A 21452-nucleotide genomic window follows, 5' to 3' on the forward strand; every position below is an offset into this window, starting at 1 on the left:
ACCCCCACTCGCGTGCACACACACACTGTATTACATGCATAGTGGCCCACACATGCACATTGTATTACATGCATAGTAGCCCACACACACACACTGTATTACATACATAGTGGCCCACACACACACACACTGTATTACATACATAGTGGCCCACACACGCACACTGTATTACATACATAGTGGCCCACACACACGCTGTATTACATACATAGTGGCCCACACACACGCTGTATTACATACATAGTGGCCCACACACACACGCTGTATTACATACATAGTGGCCCACACACGCACAATGTATTACATACATAGTGGCCCACACACCTACACACTGTATTACATACATAGTGGCCCACACACACACACACACTGTATTACATACATAGTGGCCCACACACACACACACTGTATTACATACATAGTGGCCCACACACACACACACTGTATTACATACATAGTGGCCCACACACACTGTATTACATACATAGTGGCCCACACACACTGTATTACATACATAGTGGCCCACACACACACACACACTGTTACATACATAGTGGCCCACACACACACACTGTATTACATACATAGTGGCCCCCACTCACACACACACTGTATTACATACATAGTGGCCCCCACTCACACACACACTGTATTACATACATAGTGGCCCACACTCACACACACACTGTATTACATACATAGTGGCCCACACTCTTACACACACTGTATTACATACATAGTGGCACCCATTTACACACACACACACACACACTGTATTACATACATAGTGGCCCCCACTCACACACACACTGTATTATATACATAGTGGCCCACACTTGCGCGCGCACACACACACTGTATTACATACATAGTGTCACACACACACACTGTATTACATACATAGTGCCCCCCCCCCCCCACACACACACACTGTATTACATGCATAGTGGCACACACACACTGTATTACATGCATAGTGGCACACACACACTGTAATACATAAATAGTGGCCCACACACACACTGTATTACATACATAGTGGCCCACACACACACTGTATTACATACATAGTGGCACACACACACACTGTATTACATACATAGTGGCCCACACACACACTGTATTACATACATAGTGGCCCACACACACACTGTATTACATACATAGTGGCACACACACACACACACACACACACACTGTATTTCATGCATAGTGGCACACACACACACACACTGTATTACATGCATAGTGGCACACACACACACTGTAATACATACATAGTGGCCCACACACACACTGTATTACATACATAGTGGCCCACACACACACACACACTGTATTACATACATAGTGGCCCACACACACACACACACACTGTATTATATACATAGTGGCCCACACACACACGCTGTATTACATACATAGTGGCCCACACACGCACAATGTATTACATACATAGTGGCCCACACACCTACACACTGTATTACATACATAGTGGCCCACACACACACACACTGTATTACATACATAGTGGCCCACACACACACACACTGTATTACATACATAGTGGCCCACACACACACACTGTATTACATACATAGTGGCCCACACACACACACACTGTATTACATACATAGTGGCCCACACACACTGTATTACATACATAGTGGCCCACACACACACTGTTACATACATAGTGGCCCACACACACACACTGTATTACATACATAGTGGCCCACACACACACACTGTATTACATACATAGTGGCCCCCACTCACACACACACTGTATTACATACATAGTGGCCCACACTCTTACACACACTGTATTACATACATAGTGGCACCCATTTACACACACACACACACACTGTATTACATACATAGTGGCCCCCACTCACACACACACTGTATTATATACATAGTGGCCCACACTTGCGCGCGCACACACACACTGTATTACATACATAGTGTCACACACACACACTGTATTACATACATAGTGCCCCCCCCCACACACACACACACACACTGTATTACATGCATAGTGGCACACACACACTGTATTACATGCATAGTGGCACACACACACTGTAATACATAAATAGTGGCCCACACACACACTGTATTACATACATAGTGGCCCACACACACACTGTATTACATACATAGTGGCCCACACACACACTGTATTACATACATAGTGGCACACACACACACTGTATTACATACATAGTGGCCCACACACACACTGTATTACATACATAGTGGCCCACACACACACTGTATTACATACATAGTGGCACACACACACACACACACACACACACACTGTATTTCATGCATAGTGGCACACACACACACACACTGTATTACATGCATAGTGGCACACACACACACTGTAATACATACATAGTGGCCCACACACACACTTTATTACATACATAGTGGCCCACACACACACACACACTGTATTACATACATAGTGGCCCACACACACACACACACACACTGTATTATATACATAGTGGCCCACACACACACACTGTATTACATACATAGTGGCCCACACGCACACACACTGTATTACATACATAGTGGCCCACACACACACACACACACTGTATTACATACATAGTGGCCCACACACACACGCTGTATTACATACATAGTGGCCCACACACACGCACTGTATTACATACATAGTGGCCCACACACGCACAATGTATTACATACATAGTGACCCCCACTCGCGTGCACTCGCACACACACACTGTATTACATGCATAGTGGCCCACACATGCACATTGTATTACATGCATAGTAGCCCACACACACACACTGTATTACATACATAGTGGCCCACACACACACACAGTGTATTACATACATAGTGGCCCACACACACACACTGTATTACATACATAGTGGCCCCCACTCACACACACACACACACACACACACACACACACACACACACTGTATTACATGCATAGTGGCCTCCACTCTCACACACACACACACACACACACACACACACACACACTGTATTACATACATAGTGGCCCCCACACACACACACACTGTATTACATGCATAGTGTCCCCCACTCTCACACACACACACACACACACTGTATTACATGCATAGTGGCCTCCACTCGCACACACACACACACACTGTATTACATACATAGTGGCCCCCACACACACACACACACTGTATTACATGCATAGTGTCCCCCACTCTCACACACACACACACACTGTATTACATGCAAAGTGTCCCCCACTCTCACACACACACACTCTGTATTACATACAGAGTGGCCCCCACTTGCAGGGCCATCTTTTCCATTGGGCACGATGGGCAGCTGCCCGGGGGCCCCACGGACAAGGTGGCCCCATAGGCAGGGCTTTTAATGAGAATAAATAATCCTGCAAAAGAAAAAAACCTACAAAAAAAAAAAAACCTTCAAGGGTCACTGAGCAAGTACATATATCTATCTCTATCTCTATATATCTATATCTGTATCTATATACATCTATATCTATATCTAGGGGCCCCGGTGCACTGCTTTGCCCAGGGGCCCATAATGTTGTTAAGATGGCCCTGCCCTCTTGCGCGCGCACACACACACTGTATTACATACATAGTGGCCCACACACACACACTGTATTACATACATAGTGGCCCACACACACGCTGTATTACATACATAGTGGCCCACACACACACGCTGTATTACATACATAGTGGCCCACACACACACGCTGTATTACATACATAGTGGCCCACACACACGCACTGTATTACATACATAGTGGCCCACACACGCACAATGTATTACATACATAGTGGCCCACACACCTACACACTGTATTACATACATAGTGGCCCACACACACACTGTATTACATACATAGTGGCCCACACACACACACTGTATTACATACATAGTGGCCCACACACACACACACTGTATTACATACATAGTGGCCCACACACACACACTGTATTACATACATAGTGGCCCACACACACACACACTGTATTACATACATAGTGGCCCACACACACTGTATTACATACATAGTGGCCCACACACACACACACTGTTACATACATAGTGGCCCACACACACACACTGTATTACATACATAGTGGCCCACACTCTTACACACACTGTATTACATACATAGTGGCACCCATTTACACACACACACACACACACACACACACTGTATTACATACATAGTGGCCCCCACTCACACACACACTGTATTATATACATAGTGGCCCACACTTGCGCGCGCACACACACACTGTATTACATACATAGTGTCACACACACACACACACACTGTATTACATACATAGTGCCCCCCCCCCACACACACACACACACATTGTATTACATGCATAGTGGCACACACACACTGTAATACATAAATAGTGGCCCACACACACACTGTATTACATACATAGTGGCCCACACACACACTGTATTACATACATAGTGGCCCACACACACACTGTATTACATACATAGTGGCCCACACACACACTGTATTACATACATAGTGGCCCACACACACACTGTATTACATACATAGTGGCCCACACACACACTGTATTACATACATAGTGGCACACACACACACACACACTGTATTTCATGCATAGTGGCACACACACACACACACTGTATTACATGCATAGTGGCACACACACACTGTAATACATACATAGTGGCCCACACACACACTTTATTACATACATAGTGGCCCACACACACACACTGTATTACATACATAGTGGCCCACACACACACTGTATTATATACATAGTGGCCCACACACACACACTGTATTACATACATAGTGGCCCACACGCACACACACTGTATTACATACATAGTGGCCCACACACACACACTGTATTACATACATAGTGGCCCACACACTGTATTACATACATAGTGGACCATACACACACACACACACACTGTATTACATACATACATACATACATACATACATACACACACATACACACACACACACTATTGCATACATAGTGGCCCACACACACTGTATTGCATACATAGTGGCCCACACACACTGTATTGCATACATAGTGGCCCACACACACTGTATTGCATACATAGTGGCCCACACACACTGTATTGCATAGATAGTGGCCCACACACACTGTATTGCATACATAGTGGCCCACACACACTGTATTGCATACATAGTGGCCCACACACACTGTATTGCATACATAGTGGCCCACACACACTGTATTGCATACATAGTGGCCCACACACACTGTATTGCATACATAGTGGCCCACACACACTGTATTGCAGACATAGTGGCCCACACACACTGTATTGCAGACATAGTGCCCACACACACTGTATTGCAGACATAGTGTCCCACATACACTGTATTGCAGACATAGTAGCCCCCACTCTAACAGCACAGTGTATTAACAATAGCACACACACACAATTAACAAAGCAGCACACACACTCAATTAACAAAGCAGCACACACACTCAATTAACAAAGCAGCACACACACACAATTAACAAAGCAGCACACACACTGTAGTAATAGTTACAAAACCCACTGTATACTAACATAGAGAGACACACATAAACTTGCCTTATTCCCTCCACGTGCACTCTCTGCTGCTGCTCACACATGGGACGGTACTTGTCACGTGGTACGTGTCCCATGTGACACTGGGCTCTCACACATAGGGGAGGGGTAGACGGATCAGGAGGATCTGTGGCCAATAAGAAAGGTGGCTGGTACCAGAGGAGGGGCCAGCTACCAAGTAATAGACTCTTTGAGTCCGGCCCTGTACCCAACCTAGGAATGATGTTCTGACTGTGCCTCCCAGGAAGATGGTAAATTGCTTGTTGGGTATGATCTTTGGGAGGAGGTCCCTGCTCTAGGTCAGGCAGTGGATGAGCTGATATGGGCTGCCATCCCGGACATGGCAGTCGCTAAGTTTGCAGGCCATACCCTGTTTAAGCAGTTAGCGAAAAGAACACTTTCTTTTCTATCTCTCAGCTAGATGATTTGTTGGGAAAGGCTACAGAACTATTATGCCCTACTTTCTGAGGATATTGGTAAATGGGAAATGCCAAGTCAAAAGTTTCCAGGCTTCTGCCCCCAGGGTTTGTTTGCATCTAGGGAGGCAGACTTAGGCAGCTAGACGTGCAGCAGCCAAGTCTTCCGATAAGCAAATGGCATGACAAACATTCTGGTAACCCAGCCCATCAACGAGGTTTTGGGGTTTTACTCCAACATGTTCTTGGTTCAGAAAAAACTGACTGTTCTTTCAAACCAATTCTCAATCTGAAATATTTAAACACCGTTTTGGGAGCCCAGATTTAAAATGGAGTTTCAGGGGAGTGACAATCCCTTCCTATTTGGACATTTCCTATTTGGACAATCTTCTCATCAAAACAGTGTCGCCGTCAGTGTTTCTGTCTGATGTACAGATGACCGCACAAACTCTGGAATCCAACAGTTGGGTTCCGAATTTTGAGACGTCCAAATTGATTCACAGTGGATGATCTTTGTGGGTGAGTTTATCGACACCCAGAAACAGTGTGTTCTTGTTGCCGGACAAGGTTCTGGCCTTGCAAAAGATTAGGTCTCTGTTGGCTGTCGGAGAGTCTTTAGTACACTTGTAGGTTCTGGGCTAGATGGTGTTGCTTTTCGAAGCTCTCCAATTTGCTCAGTATCATGTGAGAGAGTTTCAGGTGAAACAGATCTCAAGTTTGTCTTTCCAGTCAAATGATACGTCGGTCACTCCTTTGGTGGCAGCGGAGGGAGGATTTCTGCAGTAATTGCCCATTCTCAATGGATTGGTGGTACTGTAGCATGGAAACCCTGCTGCAATGCCAAACCAGCCCCAGGCTGGTCAGCACGTGGCTGGTTTCCCTAGGGAGATCAGGTCTGCAAAACAGAGGTTGTTTATGATCCAGTTGGATGCCGGTATCTGCCTTAGTTCTCTTAAGATTTCAAAGAAGACTGGCACTGTTAGAGGATGTTAAGACGTTTTTGCAGGGTATACTTTGTTTACAACCTCCATATCTTTCTCCGTTTGCCCTGTGTGATCTCAACTTAGTCTAAACTGCACCAGCTCTGAGTGTTGTTTGAAGCGTATCCTCAGCAGAAAGAGATCTTAAAGTTATGTCCTATCAGTCCCGAGATGACAGGGTTTCTTCTGATTTTTTGTTTTGTTTTAAACAATTGGTTAAATGCAGAGGACAAAGTGGAGAGGAGAGGTCAGTCTTGGAAATTATCATTAAGGATGGTAATGAATGAAGTCTGAAGAGAAACCTGTCAGATCAAATTCTAGCTGTAGGGCCACTGTGAAAGGCAGATATAGCAGAAATAAATTTGGACCGAAGACCTGTAATAGAACCTACATGCATTTAGGTTTGGTCGGATCAATGCTGATTTTTTTCTTGCGCCCCAGAGAAGTGCAAGCAACACTCAGCGTTACTTTTTATAGTAGTGACGGTAAAAAAAAAACAAAACGCCTGCAATGTTCTTAGGAACATCGTGGACAATTGAATCTTCCCCTATATGTATGTGTACTTCTGCTGCTGGGAGATTATGTGGTTGTTGAGGAAACAAATGTCACAGCAGTAATTTATCTTAAATATTATTTTATAGAAATAGGGTGTGGTTTTGGTTGGGACAGTGGCTGTCTGTAGCAATGGATGAAACACAGTAAAAGAGGGCTCACAATTTAAATTCAGGTGTGTTTATAACGCCACTCTGTGCTTGTCTATGATGAATTTTTAAAGTACCACTAAACACCAAATTTTTCATATCTGAACCATGGAGGAAAAATAAATGTTCCAATATATCCTAACGTTTCACTACAGTTCTATAAAAGTAAAGTCTTATCTCCTCACTCCATTGCGCACAGCTCAAGCCCCTCCCACATTGTTAGCACAGTGTTCTATTGGGATCTGGTATAAATGAATGTGAGAATGCAGATGTTTGCATTACTGTGACAGCACTGGTTCTGCACCTGTTTGAGACTGATCACCAATCTACACCATACCTTACATTTCTACAAAACCTACCAAGTTATTCTGCTAGAGAAGTACCTCTCGTCTAACATTGCAACTTGCTACAGAGGAGTGTAAGGGCTTGTATATATGAATAAATTTAGTTTTAAACCATTATTTTGTGTATATTTTTCAGCTCCGTAATACACTACCTTTAATTTATTTATTAATGTCAAATTTTGGCTGCAACTTTCTTTTTAAACAACTGATGTTAGCAATACTGTTTTGGGAATATTCAATATAATAATTTTTTAAAACTTTGTGTATACTATCAGATGCTGCTACAAAAGCTGAAAGGTCCACCGCAGAATCCTCTGTATGGAAACAACTTTCCCTGTGAAGAATCCCCCATGAAGATCTCCCGCTCTGGTGTGGATTCAGGTATTGGGGAGAGTGTAGTTGCTGCAAGTATGACTCATACCATGACTAGTGACAGACTGAGAACACCTTCCCCAAGAACATTCTCATCTGCCCTGCAGAACCTGGTGGAAATCTGTCTACAGCAGGATCCAGAAAAAAGGTATTACATTTCAGATTCTTTGTTTAAATCTGCATTTGATCTTATTCCTTTATTTTTATTATTGTACTCTAATTTGTTTTTTTGTCTAACTCAAAGCTGTATATGAATTTTAAATATGCTGAGGATTTTTTTTTTATACTATTAAAACAAACTTGATGGATTAAACTGGCAACAGACACTTTGTTCTGTAATTAGCTTTTGCCTGTAAATAAGAAGTTGGTTTGAGTCAGAGTTGAAGACATCTAATAACTTTTACAGAAGCAGCACTGAGATGGGTTTGCTCCACTGTTTCCACTTGCTGATTTTATTCCCAGTTTTCTGGAAATTTGACCCTTATCAAAAAGTTTTTGTGAAAACCTGATAATTCTAACTTTAACTTTAATTTTTGTCAGTGCATGGACAGAGGAGATTTTCCGAAATGTAATGAGAATGACATAAAGAGTAGTGGTATTGTGCAGAGTCCATATGTACAGCAGAAGGATGGCATAAAGTAAAAACCTCATTAAGAGAAGTGGTGATGTGTGTATGTGTATAAATATGTGTGTGTGTGTATATATATATATATATATATATATATATATATATATATATATATATATATATATATATATATATATATATATATATATTTCTCTTTCCTGCCATTGGGGGACACTGCGGGACATTGGGGTTATAGTAGGTGGGCTAGGAGTTTTGGCACTTATAAACTTGTTGGTTTTCCACACTCCTCCCCTACTATGCCCTTCCTCTCCAGCTCAGACCTCAGTTTTTTCTAAGTGCCTAGGAGATAGGTCACTTCGGTATAGGCTCCTGTCTATACTTAGTTTTAGTTTCCATGTTTTTATTTTATTCCCTTCTTTTTCAGGTGCAATGCAGGGACCCCGAAAGACCCAGGAGAGTGAATAGCCTGTCGGCTTTCTTCACTCTGGGTCCCTGCGGACGGGGAGCAGCAGCCTTTCAGCTCACTTTCCCCTTGCACAGATGCCGGCATTCTGCTCCTAGACAGAACGAGCTGAGGAGTCAAAATTTTTGTTTTATTTTTAACGGCCACATGGCCAGGACGCGATTACAGGACGGGCAGGAGTGAAGCAGTTAAGAGCCTCTCCGTCCGCCCTGACTTAATTACCGGCATCCCCCCTTTAGGCAACAAGCAGGGGGCACAGGTCACGATCACACTTCGCCGGAGGTGACCGCAGAACCGGACATTCAGCTACAGGTCTGGGCATGTAAAATGATACCTGTAGCATGTAGCGCCGATAGACAGCCATACTATGGATAGGCTAATCGACGGCGCATGGAGCTGGCCATTAGAGGAAGTCTGGGGGCGGAACTTCCCCCTTCAGCTACAGGTTTGCGGGCTTCAGCAGTTGACAGCCATTTTGGAACCTGGTGCAGTTATACACAGCGCGCTGCACGTTTCCCGAGCCTCCCTCTCCAAAAAGGTACCTCTGTATCGTGTGTTCTACTTTAGTGGTTAAGAGAGGGGTTCCTCCTGAATGGTTCTGTTCCTTAAATGGACAGAATAACTTTCAGGGAATGAATGGTCAATCAGGATTTACTTAGTAGATAGTCTAGGTATAAATCCTAGGACACAGGCTACACATGTATATGCATATGTATAGTATGTCTATGTAGTCTGAGATATGTGTATATATGTGTGTGTGTGTGTGTATATATATATATATATATATATATATATATATATATATATATATATATATATATATTAGAGCCTATAATGGGCTTCAGCCTCGTACTGCATTATATAGGTGACAGAACGACAGGCTACATATTTATTCTGTGACAATCTTTCCTAGCAGGCCAGATTGTCTGACAATGGAACTAATAAGAAAGGTGTATTTTGGATATTGTGATTCCTGTTCCATGTACAAACCAAAATATGTTCAAAAGAGGAAACGGCCTGAAACAGGGGATCCTCAACTACATCTGTGCGGTCGTGCACATATAACAAATGCACTTCTAATTTATCTTTTGTTCAGCTTTCCTACTACGCAGTATGTCTAAATAGAGGACTCCCACGGGTAAGAGACCCGCTGGTATGTCTGCACTGCGTTGTATATGTACCGCATTGATAATATACGTATGTACAAAAACGATAACATAAATATTATTCTGTAACACCTTTCCTAGCATTGCATTATGTCTACACAGGACACCCTCAGGGGTAGGATACCTGCTAACTCATCTGTACTGCATTATAGGTGTACCAAGATTAGGTACACATTTATTATGTGAAGCTTGGCCTAGCCGGACCTGCTGGTGCGTCTGGCCTGCAATGTATATGTGCAAAATAGATTTTTATTTTGTTATTTGTTTATATACTTTCGTTTGAACAGCTTAGCCCGGATGCTGCTGGGCAGATGGCGAGGTTAAAGTATACTACCCAGGTGCTCCCACTTTGGTGTCAGCAGACCCGGACAAGCCAGTCTAAGATAGATTACTGGCATCATAAATGACCGAACTCAGTAAGGTGAGGTTATGGTCTGAAAGGTATGTGAATTCCCATTTGTCCTTGCAAATTCCCATTGGTCCTACACACACTCAGCCCACGCAGATCAGATCTGTCGCAGGCACATATTCCCATTTAAAAGCGGCCATGTCTCTGGCCCGGTCTAAGACCACACAGCCACAGCTTAACACCACCTCTCAGGGTTAAGCATAATTTTACTTTTCAAGCTTGTCCACAGTCAAGATCAGAGAATGCTCCATGCCTCAGTAGAGGAGGTCTAGTTGGATCTTGAATTACTTTCCCACATTCTTTTTACAAAGGATTGTCTCAGTTTAATCACCAGACACACCTTTACCCTGGCGGACCTTGAGTCTGCGGGCCCATAAACTCTTCCCCAGAGCCTGGGCGGGGTGTCTGACCTTGGATACTAAGCCAAATAAGCAATTATTAAACGGGGCAGATTCTCATCTCTTTACCCTCTCCGGGCAGAGAAAATAGTTATATGGGAGAGGTACCCGTGGGTTCACTACCCTGTAACCTCGCAATTCACTTATTCTGCTATCCATACCCAGGGCAGACACCCACAGAAGGTTTCTTCTTTCTTCGCTAACAGAGAGTGTAATCAGACCTTCACTTAGCTTAAGTGAAGACTGTCACTAGGTTTACACCCAACAGGGTCATAGTGGGGGTTTGAAAGGGGCCCATTCAGACAAGGTGTGAACAGTTAACCAGAGGTATGCTGCAGTACGTTCCAAGATCAGAGCTTCTCATATTGGCACAGTTAGTGTTGTATCCAGGGTCTTCTGCGGGTAAGAGTACATCTCTTCCCGTCAGCTCCTCTAGGCCTAGTCAGGGGCTGACTTTATCCAGATGTCTCCCTTTCATTTATTTGTTATGGTTTTTCAACAAGGGGCAAAGTAGCCCATAGCGTATTCGCTTCTTGGCTCCAACAACAACATATCGTACCGGCTCAGGTGCAGTTAAATAACAAACCTATATACCGGGGCGTATCCCGAGAGGCGGTATGTTATGCCAGCCTCTTCCTGGCACTCAGATGGATCCTTTCATTCCATTTAAGTTCGTAGTTCCCCAGCAGGCGGACCTGCCCTCTCCTGTTCCGGATATAGTCACTGCGCACAGTCATTTGCAGGCAGGGAACAGAGATAGGAGAATTCTGACCAGTCTCCGGTCTGGCTGGTTTTATTCTGCACATTGCACTTTGTGGGTTTCCGAGCTTATGCATGTCGGGGCAGTGCTATTTCACACTAGACGAGTTCGACAGTACCCAATCCGGACGTCCTCCTGCCGAGGGCAGCTGTCATAGTTTTCTCTCACAGGCATATCTCCTTTCGGTGCCTGTAAGCGCGTGTTTGGGAGCAGAGACTAGATAGGTCCTCACGCTATCTACCACAACAGATACGTTTTCCTCCCAGAAGGATAGGCCCTTCCAGTTCAGCGCAGGAAAAGCACAATAATAATTAAGGCCCTAGCGCAGAAAGAGATTCTCTCTCCTGAGTTGCTCGAGGCTTCTGAAAGACATTCCCCCGATGTTCGAGGCAATAATGTTCCAGTCTCCCCTTTTGACATCTCCAAAGATATTCCCTGGGCTATTGGGCTTGCATATCATCTCGCTGTCCAAGACCACACGCCTATCTCACTGTCGTTAGCCAGACAGTCTGGAGTTAGGGGGGGTCTCTCCACAGATCCGGAACTCCGGACCGTACTATATAAAGTCTGTCGAATATAGGCTAATTTAGAGAATTCTTACGATTCCTAGTCTTTCTTTTTTTTTTTTTTTGAGTCAACCCAAGAAAGACACTATTTTCAGGTCAGGTGCTCAGAATGCTCAAGATGGGACCTCTGGCCCAGCAGGACCTAACCAAGATACCTTCAGACAATCTGTCAGATAATGACATTCCGGTTTCATTTCTTTACCATCACAAGGGAACACGTGGCCCGACAGCAGGGTAGAGGGCGTCCAGGTTATGACCTGATCAGCGCCTCATATCTCCATACATTTGACCATTATCCCGACAGGAATAAGCTGAAGGACGAGAGTCTTAGCCACAGGCTATTGACCAGGAATATAGTCTCCTCACATGGGCATTCGTTACCCTCCTGGCAGAGTTTTTGGGGGTGCACTGGACTTAGTTCCCAGGGCAGGACATCTATACATAATTCTCGGGTCCCCCCCATGACCGCTCATAATCTAAAGACCCTTAGGTAGTATTTCACCAAGCCTAGTGTACCTGTCGCTTCCACACCTGTTCTCTCGGGTAAAGAGTTTGCTAAAAGCGTGGTTCCCGTCTATCCTGAGGCCCTTCAGTTACCTGGCAGAGCACAGTTCTCGGACATTGGCGGCGGGTGGCGACACCACCCTTCTGACTGCCTCTGAGATCAGACCTGGACATCTGAAGGTCTTTCTCTGCCACTCTTTATATCATCTAGCTTGACACCGGGGGCATTGCAGGCCCTATCCTTAAGGCCTCCTTAGGCGGTAATAGTACTGCGCTTGGTATGACTCTCAGCGTTTTCACATGCCCCAGTGTCGGCTCCGAGATTAGACCCCTGCAGGTTGCAGCTACCAAGGCTCCATATCAATTTCGGTGCTGGGTTTATATGATCACGGTATCTTCAGTCTGGCATCCAAGGGGTCCCTTCCGCTTCAGCCCCCTCTTTGGGGGGAAGGGGAAGTCATGACACTTAGCTGGGAAATAAGAGTGCTTGCTTTAGCCGCTTTTATCTCGTAAGCCCTGGTAGGGTTACTTAATTCCATGATTAGCTCCACTGTACACAGGAACTCGCTGGCGGTAGTGTGGATTTCACTCCCACATTTTTACCCTTCCAGGAGGATAAAGAGGTGCGTCTCACCGGTCTCTATTGTCCCAGAGGATAGTACCTATATTACACTTAATTCAGGAGCTTGTGGCCAGAAAGTCGGTCGTTTCCCCTTTTCGGGAGACACTTTTCCCTTGGCTGGATGTAGGCCATGACCTTCGGGGCCAGAGCAACCACAGGTTCTCTACCAGGGGGACTTGGTTCTTTACAATGCTTAGTAGCGGAGCGGGTCAGTTCCTAAACGGTCTCATGACCGCGACACCCCGTCCACCATTCGGTGGGATGTTGGCCTGGTGGACCTTATAGCTCAAACCTAAGGCCGGTTGATGGCTCGTTTGGGGTACTTCGTTAATCAGTTGTACAATGCCCACATCTACAGCAGAGTTACGAGGCTTCGCATCAGCTGATGCGAACTTTGGGCGCAGGATTCTGCGTGTAGCAGTTCCAGAGCAATCCCTCCCTTGAGGAAGCTTTGGTATATCCCCAATGTCTTGCAGTGTCCCCCAATGGCAGGAAAGAGAAAATAAGATTTTTCTCACCATAAAATCCATTTCTCTGACACCATTGGGGGACACTGCGCACCCTCCCTTGCTCTGAAAGTAGTGCTATTTCGGTGCTATTTTCTATATTGCTTCTCCTTTCTTCCTGGCTTGGTTATACAAAACGGAGGTCTGAGCTGGAGAGGAGGGGCATAGTAGGGGAGGAGTGTGGAAAACCAACAAGTTTATAAGTGCCAAAACTCCTAGCCCACCTACTATACCCCCAATGTCTCGCAGTGTCCCCCAATGGAGTCAGAGAAATGGATTTTACGGTGAGTAAAAAACCATATATATATATATATATATATATATATATATATATATATATATATATATATATATATATATATATATATATATATATATATATAGTGTGTGTGTATAAATATATGTGTGTGTGTGTGTGTATAAATGTGTGTGTGTATAAATGTGTGTGTGTGTGTATAAATGTGTGTGTGTATGTGTGTGTGTGTGTGTGTGTATAAATATGTGTGTATAAATGTGTGTATAAATATGTATGTGTGTATAAATGTGTGTATAAATGTGTGTGTGTATAAATGTGTGGGTGTGTGTATAAATGTGTGTGTGTGTATAAATGTGTGTGTATAAATATGTGTGTGTGTGTATAAATATGTGTGTGTGTGTGTGTGTATAAATATGTGTGTGTGTGTGTGTATAAATATGTGTGTGTGTGTGTATAAATATGTGTGTGTGTGTGTGTGTATAAATGTGTGTGTGTATAAATATGTGTGTGTGTGTATAAATATGTGTGTGTGTGTGTGTATAAATATGTGTGTGTGTGTGTGTGTATAAATATGTGTGTGTGTGTGTGTGTGTATAAATGTGTGTGTGTGTATAAATATGTGTGTGTGTGTGTATAAATATGTGTGTGTGTGTGTATAAATATGTGTGTGTATGTGTGTGTGTATAAATATGTGTGTGTGTGTGTGTATAAATATGTGTGTGTGTGTGTGTGTATAAATGTGTGTGTGTGTATAAATATGTGTGTGTGTGTGTGTATAAATGTGTGTGTGTGTATTAATATGTGTGTATGTATAAATGTGTGTGTGTATAAATGTGTGTGTGTCTGTATATATGTGTGTGTGTATAAATGTGTGTGTGTGTGTATAAATGTGTGTGTGTATAAATATGTGTGTGTATGTGTGTGTGTATATAAATGTGTGTGTGTGTATATAAATGTGTGTGTATATAAATGTGTGTGTATATAAATGTGTGTGTGTGTATAAATGTGTGTGTGTGTATAAATGTGTGTGTGTATAAATGTGTGTGTGTGTATATGTATATGTATATATATATATATATATATATATATATATATATATATATATATATATATATATATATAGCGAGAGAGGGCGCTCATGGTGTAGTAATTAATGCACAATCAATGAAATTATTGAATTATTAATTATTAATTTTTATTTATAAGGCGCCACTAGGTATCCGTACAGGGACAGACAGAAACACGATACAGGGAGAGACAGCACGGAACAGTTAACAAAAAGCACAGTAACTCGGAAGCTCAATGTACAGCTAGATGAGAGGTGAGAGCCCCCCGCGGTGTAGCTAGAGGGGCAGAAGGGCAGGAGGACCTCACGGAGGAGACAAGGAGCTGGAGAGCAGAGTTAAGGTGGTGGAGAACAGGAGGAGAGGAGGCCCTGCTCGAAGGAGCGTACAATCTAAGGGGAGGGTAGGACGGACAGAGACACAAGGGTAGGAGGAGGAAAGGGGGAGAACGCAGAGGGGGTAGAGGAGAATGACCAGGAGGAGGGCAGGAAAGGGAGGGCGGTAGGTGGGAGGCTGGAAGGAGGTCGGTTAGGTGGGGGACTGGAAGGCTTTGAGGAAGAGGTGGGTTTTTAAGGCCCGTTTGAAGCTGGACAAGTTGGGGGATGTTCTGATGGTGCAGGGGAGCTGGTTCCAGTGAAGGGGGGCAGCGCGGGAGAAGTCTTGGATGCGAGCATGGGAGGAGGTAACCAGGGGGGAGGAGAGGCGATGATCATAGGCCAAACTCAGAGGGCGGGATGGAGCGTGGATGGAAATGAGGTTGGAGATGTAGGGAGCAGTGGAGTTGGAGAGGGCCTTGAAAGTAAGTGTGAGGAGCTTGAACACTATTCTGTAGGGGAAGGGGAGCCAGTGAAGGGATTGGTATAGGGGGGAGACAGAAGAGGAGCGGCGAGAAAGGAAAATGAGCCGAGCGGCTGCATTGAGTACAGAGCGAAGGGGAGCGAGATGAGTGCGGGGGAGGCCGGTAAGGAGGAGGTTGCAGTAGTCCAAGCAGGAGATGATAAGAGCGTGGACAAGAGCCTTAGTGGCATCTTGGGAGAGGAAGGGCCGAATGTGTGCGATATTCCGCAGCTGGAAGCGGCAGGATTTGGCCAGAGAGAGAATGTGAGGAGCAAAGGAGAGAGAGGAGTCAAGGATGACACCGAGGCAGTGAAGTTGAGGAACAGGGGAAATAGAGGAGTTGAGAACAGTGATAGAAAGGTCGGAAGGGGAGGGGGAATGAGCGGGAGGAAAAACAATAAGTTCGGTTTTAGCGAGATTAAGTTTGAGGAATCTAGAGGACATCCAGAAGGAGATGGCAGTGAGGCAGGCGGACACCCTGGAGAGGAGGGAGGAAGAGAGATCGGGAGAGGAAAGGTAGAGTTGGGTGTCATCGGCATAAAGATGGTACTGGAGACCAAAAGAGCTGATGAGTTTCCCCAGGAAAGAGGTGTAAAGAGAGAAAAGTAGGGGTCCGAGAACAGAGCCTTGCGGGACCTCTACTGGAAGGGAAGAGGGTGGGGAGAGAGATCCAGAGGTGGAGCCCGAGAAGGAACGGTCAGCAAGGTAGGAGGTGAACCATGACAGGACCGGGCCGGAGAGGCCAAAGGATTGAAGGGTGAGGAGCAGGGTCAACGGTGTCGAAGGCCGCTGAGAGATCCAAGAGAATGAGAAGGGAGAAGTGGCCCCTGGCTTTCGCAGAGAGGAGATCATTAGTGACTGTGGCCAGGGCAGTTTCAGTGGAGTGGAGGGGGCGGAAGCCAGATTGGAGAGGGTCAAGGAGGGAGTGGTCAGAGAGGTAGGTGGAGAGGCGACTGCAGACGAGCCTCTCAAGTAATTTGGAGGCAAAGGGGAGAAGAGAGATGGGGCGATAGTTAGAGAGAGTGGTGGGGTCAAGGTTAGGTTTCTTAAGAATGGGGGATACAAGGGCGTGTTTGAAGGAGGAGGGGAAGATGCCGGCGGATAGGGAGAGATTAAAGAGGTGGGAGCAGGTGGCTCCCACCTCGCCCACGCTGAATGAATGATCTGTTGAATACTCAGATGTACTACTGTTAGGCATAACAGTAATGCAGTACATCTATTAAGCATTCAACAGATAAGCTTTATTTATATTTGAAAAATGTATGCTGCGTTCAGTCAATAGTTTCATTGATTGTACATTAATTCCTACACCATGAGCGCCCTTTCTCCCTATGTTTTTGACTGCTTTGAATAAATCTGAACATCTAACCAAACTAATATTACACTACAAAACTAATATTAATCTTCTGTCTGACCCGATTAAAATAAAAACTATTAAAATTAGTGTTATAGTTACTTACCAGGTTCTGCACATCATACTGCAGATGATAACCAGTCATTTATTTTCACACAAACACTATAGCAATATACTCAAAACTGTGAAAATACTACACTAGTCGCAAAATGATGGTGGCCTTTTTGTTAAGGCCAGTGTTAAAGAAAACATATGCAGATGCTCATGGAACTGTTTCCTAGGGTGCAGACAATATGTTATAGTTCATTTAATATACTTACTAACTGGGAGGTTCCATGATTAGAGAAAGGGGTGTTTCTGGATAAATGGAACACCCCCTAAGTGTGCCCCTGAGCTCAGCCCCCTCTCTCAATGAAGTCTGGTTGAGTTATCTTTAAATCTCCAAGCTCTGGTGCCCCCAACAAGCCGAATATGGCTTGAAGAGGATAGTACCCAGATCTTGGAGCAGCAGTCCTAATAAGGTCGCAGCCAGCCGCAAGAAATAGGAAGCGTGGGCACCAAGTTGGTACGGGAGCTGCCAGATGCCCCCCAATCCCTTTTGGACCACCAGGATGAGTTTTGATTAAATATATTTTTATTTTTAAACTTTTAATTGCACTGCATCAGTTCATTTCTTCATTAACTGTTAAGGCTCCGTTGCGCTGAACATTTAGAAAAAACATAAAGAGAAGGGATAGGGAGGCCCAGACTATATACTTAAATTACACTACCTATATATATACTTCAGATTGAGAAGATGGCAAACGCAAACATTCTTTAAAATGTGACATCTGTAAATTGACAAAACCTGTATATACATTATCTATAATCATCTGACTCTTCCATTTCTATTATTTAGGCCATCAGCTGGCACTTTGCTGTCTCATCCATTCTTCAAGCAGGTAACATTGTTATAGTTAAATATTTAGCACAAATTTATTTTAACACTATGTGTTTTCTTCATACTGTGCATTTTTTTGTAATGTGTCTAGTTTGTTTAAGTAGTTTGTTTTCATGGAGGTAAAAATATGCTTGCAATTTAATTTGTAAAAAAATAAAATTCTTTAGCAAGGCTACCAAGAAGGGCTTGTGTGTAGAGTATTTTATATATAAATGTATGGTTATCTTGCAGGTACGAGATCAGACACATGGCTCCATACTCTCGCTGCTGCCCTCTTTGGCACAAAAGCGCAAGCACAGCTTAGCTGGGTCATCTCCGATGAATTGGAACAATTGCAGTAAAACAGATGAAGTAAAATGGACATTTTAATACTGTTTACTACAAACCCTGGAGTATCCTTTCTGTTTTTACCTTTCATATCAAACTGGTGAACAGTCCAAGGGCTTTTGTTTATATAATTTTTTTTTAATATATATATATTTTTTTTGGTTTTGTGTTATGCTCAGAGAGCATAATGTGAATACACAAAAGTTGCACTTAAAAACTGCAGACAGGAATTAACACTACTTGCCATTTAAGGTTTTTCTATTATAAATGTATGAATGTGATAATTTTGTGAAAATGGTTTTTCTTACCATTATTTTATAATTGAGTTAATTGCTCAATCAGTATTATTTTTAATAGTGTGAATATTTAGCTATTTTTGTATTGCAAACATTGATTTTTTTGTTTGTTTGTTTTTAGCACTGCATATTATCGATTTAATCTGAGATGCCAAAAGTAAAATGTCTGGTATTTTAATTAATGAAATGTAGATCATGACACTTGCATTTGAGTAATATTGACGGGAAAACATTTGTCAGCTTTAAATCTATCCATGCATAGCATATTAACGTGCTAACTGATGAGAAGCCAAACTTCAGTAGGCATTGTTTAGGCCGTGTGTTAGAACAAAGGTGTTAGATGTTAGAAAAGTGAACTCTACTGTTCCATATGCACATGGAGGTAAAGCTACAGTATTCGTAACTGACCCTTTTTTTAAGTCCAAGGTGAAGTTAAGGAGGAATTTAAATCTTCATTTGTCCACAATGTGTATCTGTCACCTACACTATCTGTCATCTGCAGCAACAACGTATTAATACATTAAATGTATTAGTTGCTGTAGTTTTGACCTGTTTATTATATTCCCTGATAAATGGTTTGCATGTTGATAGACGGGCCTGAGAATACGCCTATGCAGTTGTTTGACTTGGCACAGTTAGATATAGTAAGATTGTATCATGTATGCAATGAACTCAAACAAGTGCCCTTATCATGGAAGACAACAAATACACCCTCCAGGGGAGTCTCCAGTCTGAAATGTTACCTCTGCACAAATCTGTTATGATGTAACAAGAAAACCATTGAATGTGGTTTTGCCGTTGTACCAGTAAACCCACCAATGTGAACTTGGTCCATAAGTTGTAAGGTATTCTTTTAAATGTATCTTTATCTAAAAAGTAGGTAGGGGACAGTAACAGCTGCCTATTAAATTTGATGTTGATATTATTGAGTTCATTTAGCATCTCTTAAACACAACCTTTACTGTCTTCTCTCAATTAACTTGGAATGAACTTTCACTTCAGATGTGACATAACTACTCGACTACCTGTATTTGAGCTAAACTGCAAATGAGGCAAAGGAACACATGGAATCCTACATGCCATGTTTTCATTGTGCTGTTCGATATTAATTAGGAGGAATTTTTGCCATAGGGATCGGTTATCTGTACAACTTCTCTCTACAGCCTGTGGGAAAGAGAGACAAGTCCACCTATGTGATTTTCTGAGGACAGGGCTGCATGTGAACTGGGCAGTGTCATATGAGGAGGGCAGTGGAGGTAAGCAGGACACCACAGACTGAGTTTTATAGTGGAAGAAACAAGATCCCCAATGGCACAGGGTAGTGATACGAGACACCAAATTCTTGCATCTAGATTGTTAAAGATTATTCACATGTATCCAAAGTCAGTCAGCTCAGGGTCATTTGTATAACATGTTCTGCCCAAATCACAGTTCTTCACAGTAAGGACACATACTGCATTGTCCAACATACCCACATGCCCCTCTTTTTATAAAGAATGATGTAACACCAGTTAAACAGTAAAGGACAAAATAAAATAGGTGTGAAAAAAATGTTTTACTTTAATTTCCCTGTGTCTTTTATGATAAATCTAGCACTGCTGTCATTACAGAAGATTAACGTTCAAGTCCTGTCTCAGTGTGTTATTTGCTATTTCTTTTTGGTATTTCACTTCTGTTGATCACTGAAACTCTGGAAATGTTTAAATGTTTTTCAGGTTGCTTAGACAAGGCTCAGCTTGCTGCTCTCCTTCCAGGGAAATTTGCTTTGTAGGGAATGCACAAGGAATAAAGTCAAACTGATATGAAGCGCAATACAGGGCCATGCAATGTTTGTTGCCTTTTGCATGTTATTTTCATGCTTTGCCCTTTTACTAATTTAAAACATGATAAATAGGTTGTGCCACATTCTAA

The 21452-nt window shown here is 43.3% G+C and overlaps 1 protein-coding gene across 2 annotated transcripts in view; it reads left to right on the forward strand.

Moving 5' to 3' along the window:
• Nucleotides 1-20020, forward strand: part of STRADB (STE20 related adaptor beta) — a 36098-nt gene extending 16078 nt beyond the window's left edge. For both annotated transcript variants that reach the window (XM_075180129.1, XM_075180130.1), the window contains exons 10-12: nucleotides 8388-8632; nucleotides 18877-18919; nucleotides 19150-20020. In XM_075180129.1, the coding sequence (XP_075036230.1) occupies nucleotides 8388-8632; nucleotides 18877-18919; nucleotides 19150-19287 (426 nt within the window). In that variant the 3' untranslated portion in view covers nucleotides 19288-20020. The remainder of the gene's footprint in view (nucleotides 1-8387; nucleotides 8633-18876; nucleotides 18920-19149) is intronic.
• The last annotated feature ends 1432 nt before the right edge of the window (nucleotides 20021-21452 follow it).

This window comes from Mixophyes fleayi, chromosome 7 (genome assembly GCF_038048845.1).
Source record: "Mixophyes fleayi isolate aMixFle1 chromosome 7, aMixFle1.hap1, whole genome shotgun sequence".
Classification (NCBI taxonomy): Eukaryota; Metazoa; Chordata; class Amphibia; order Anura; family Limnodynastidae; genus Mixophyes; species Mixophyes fleayi.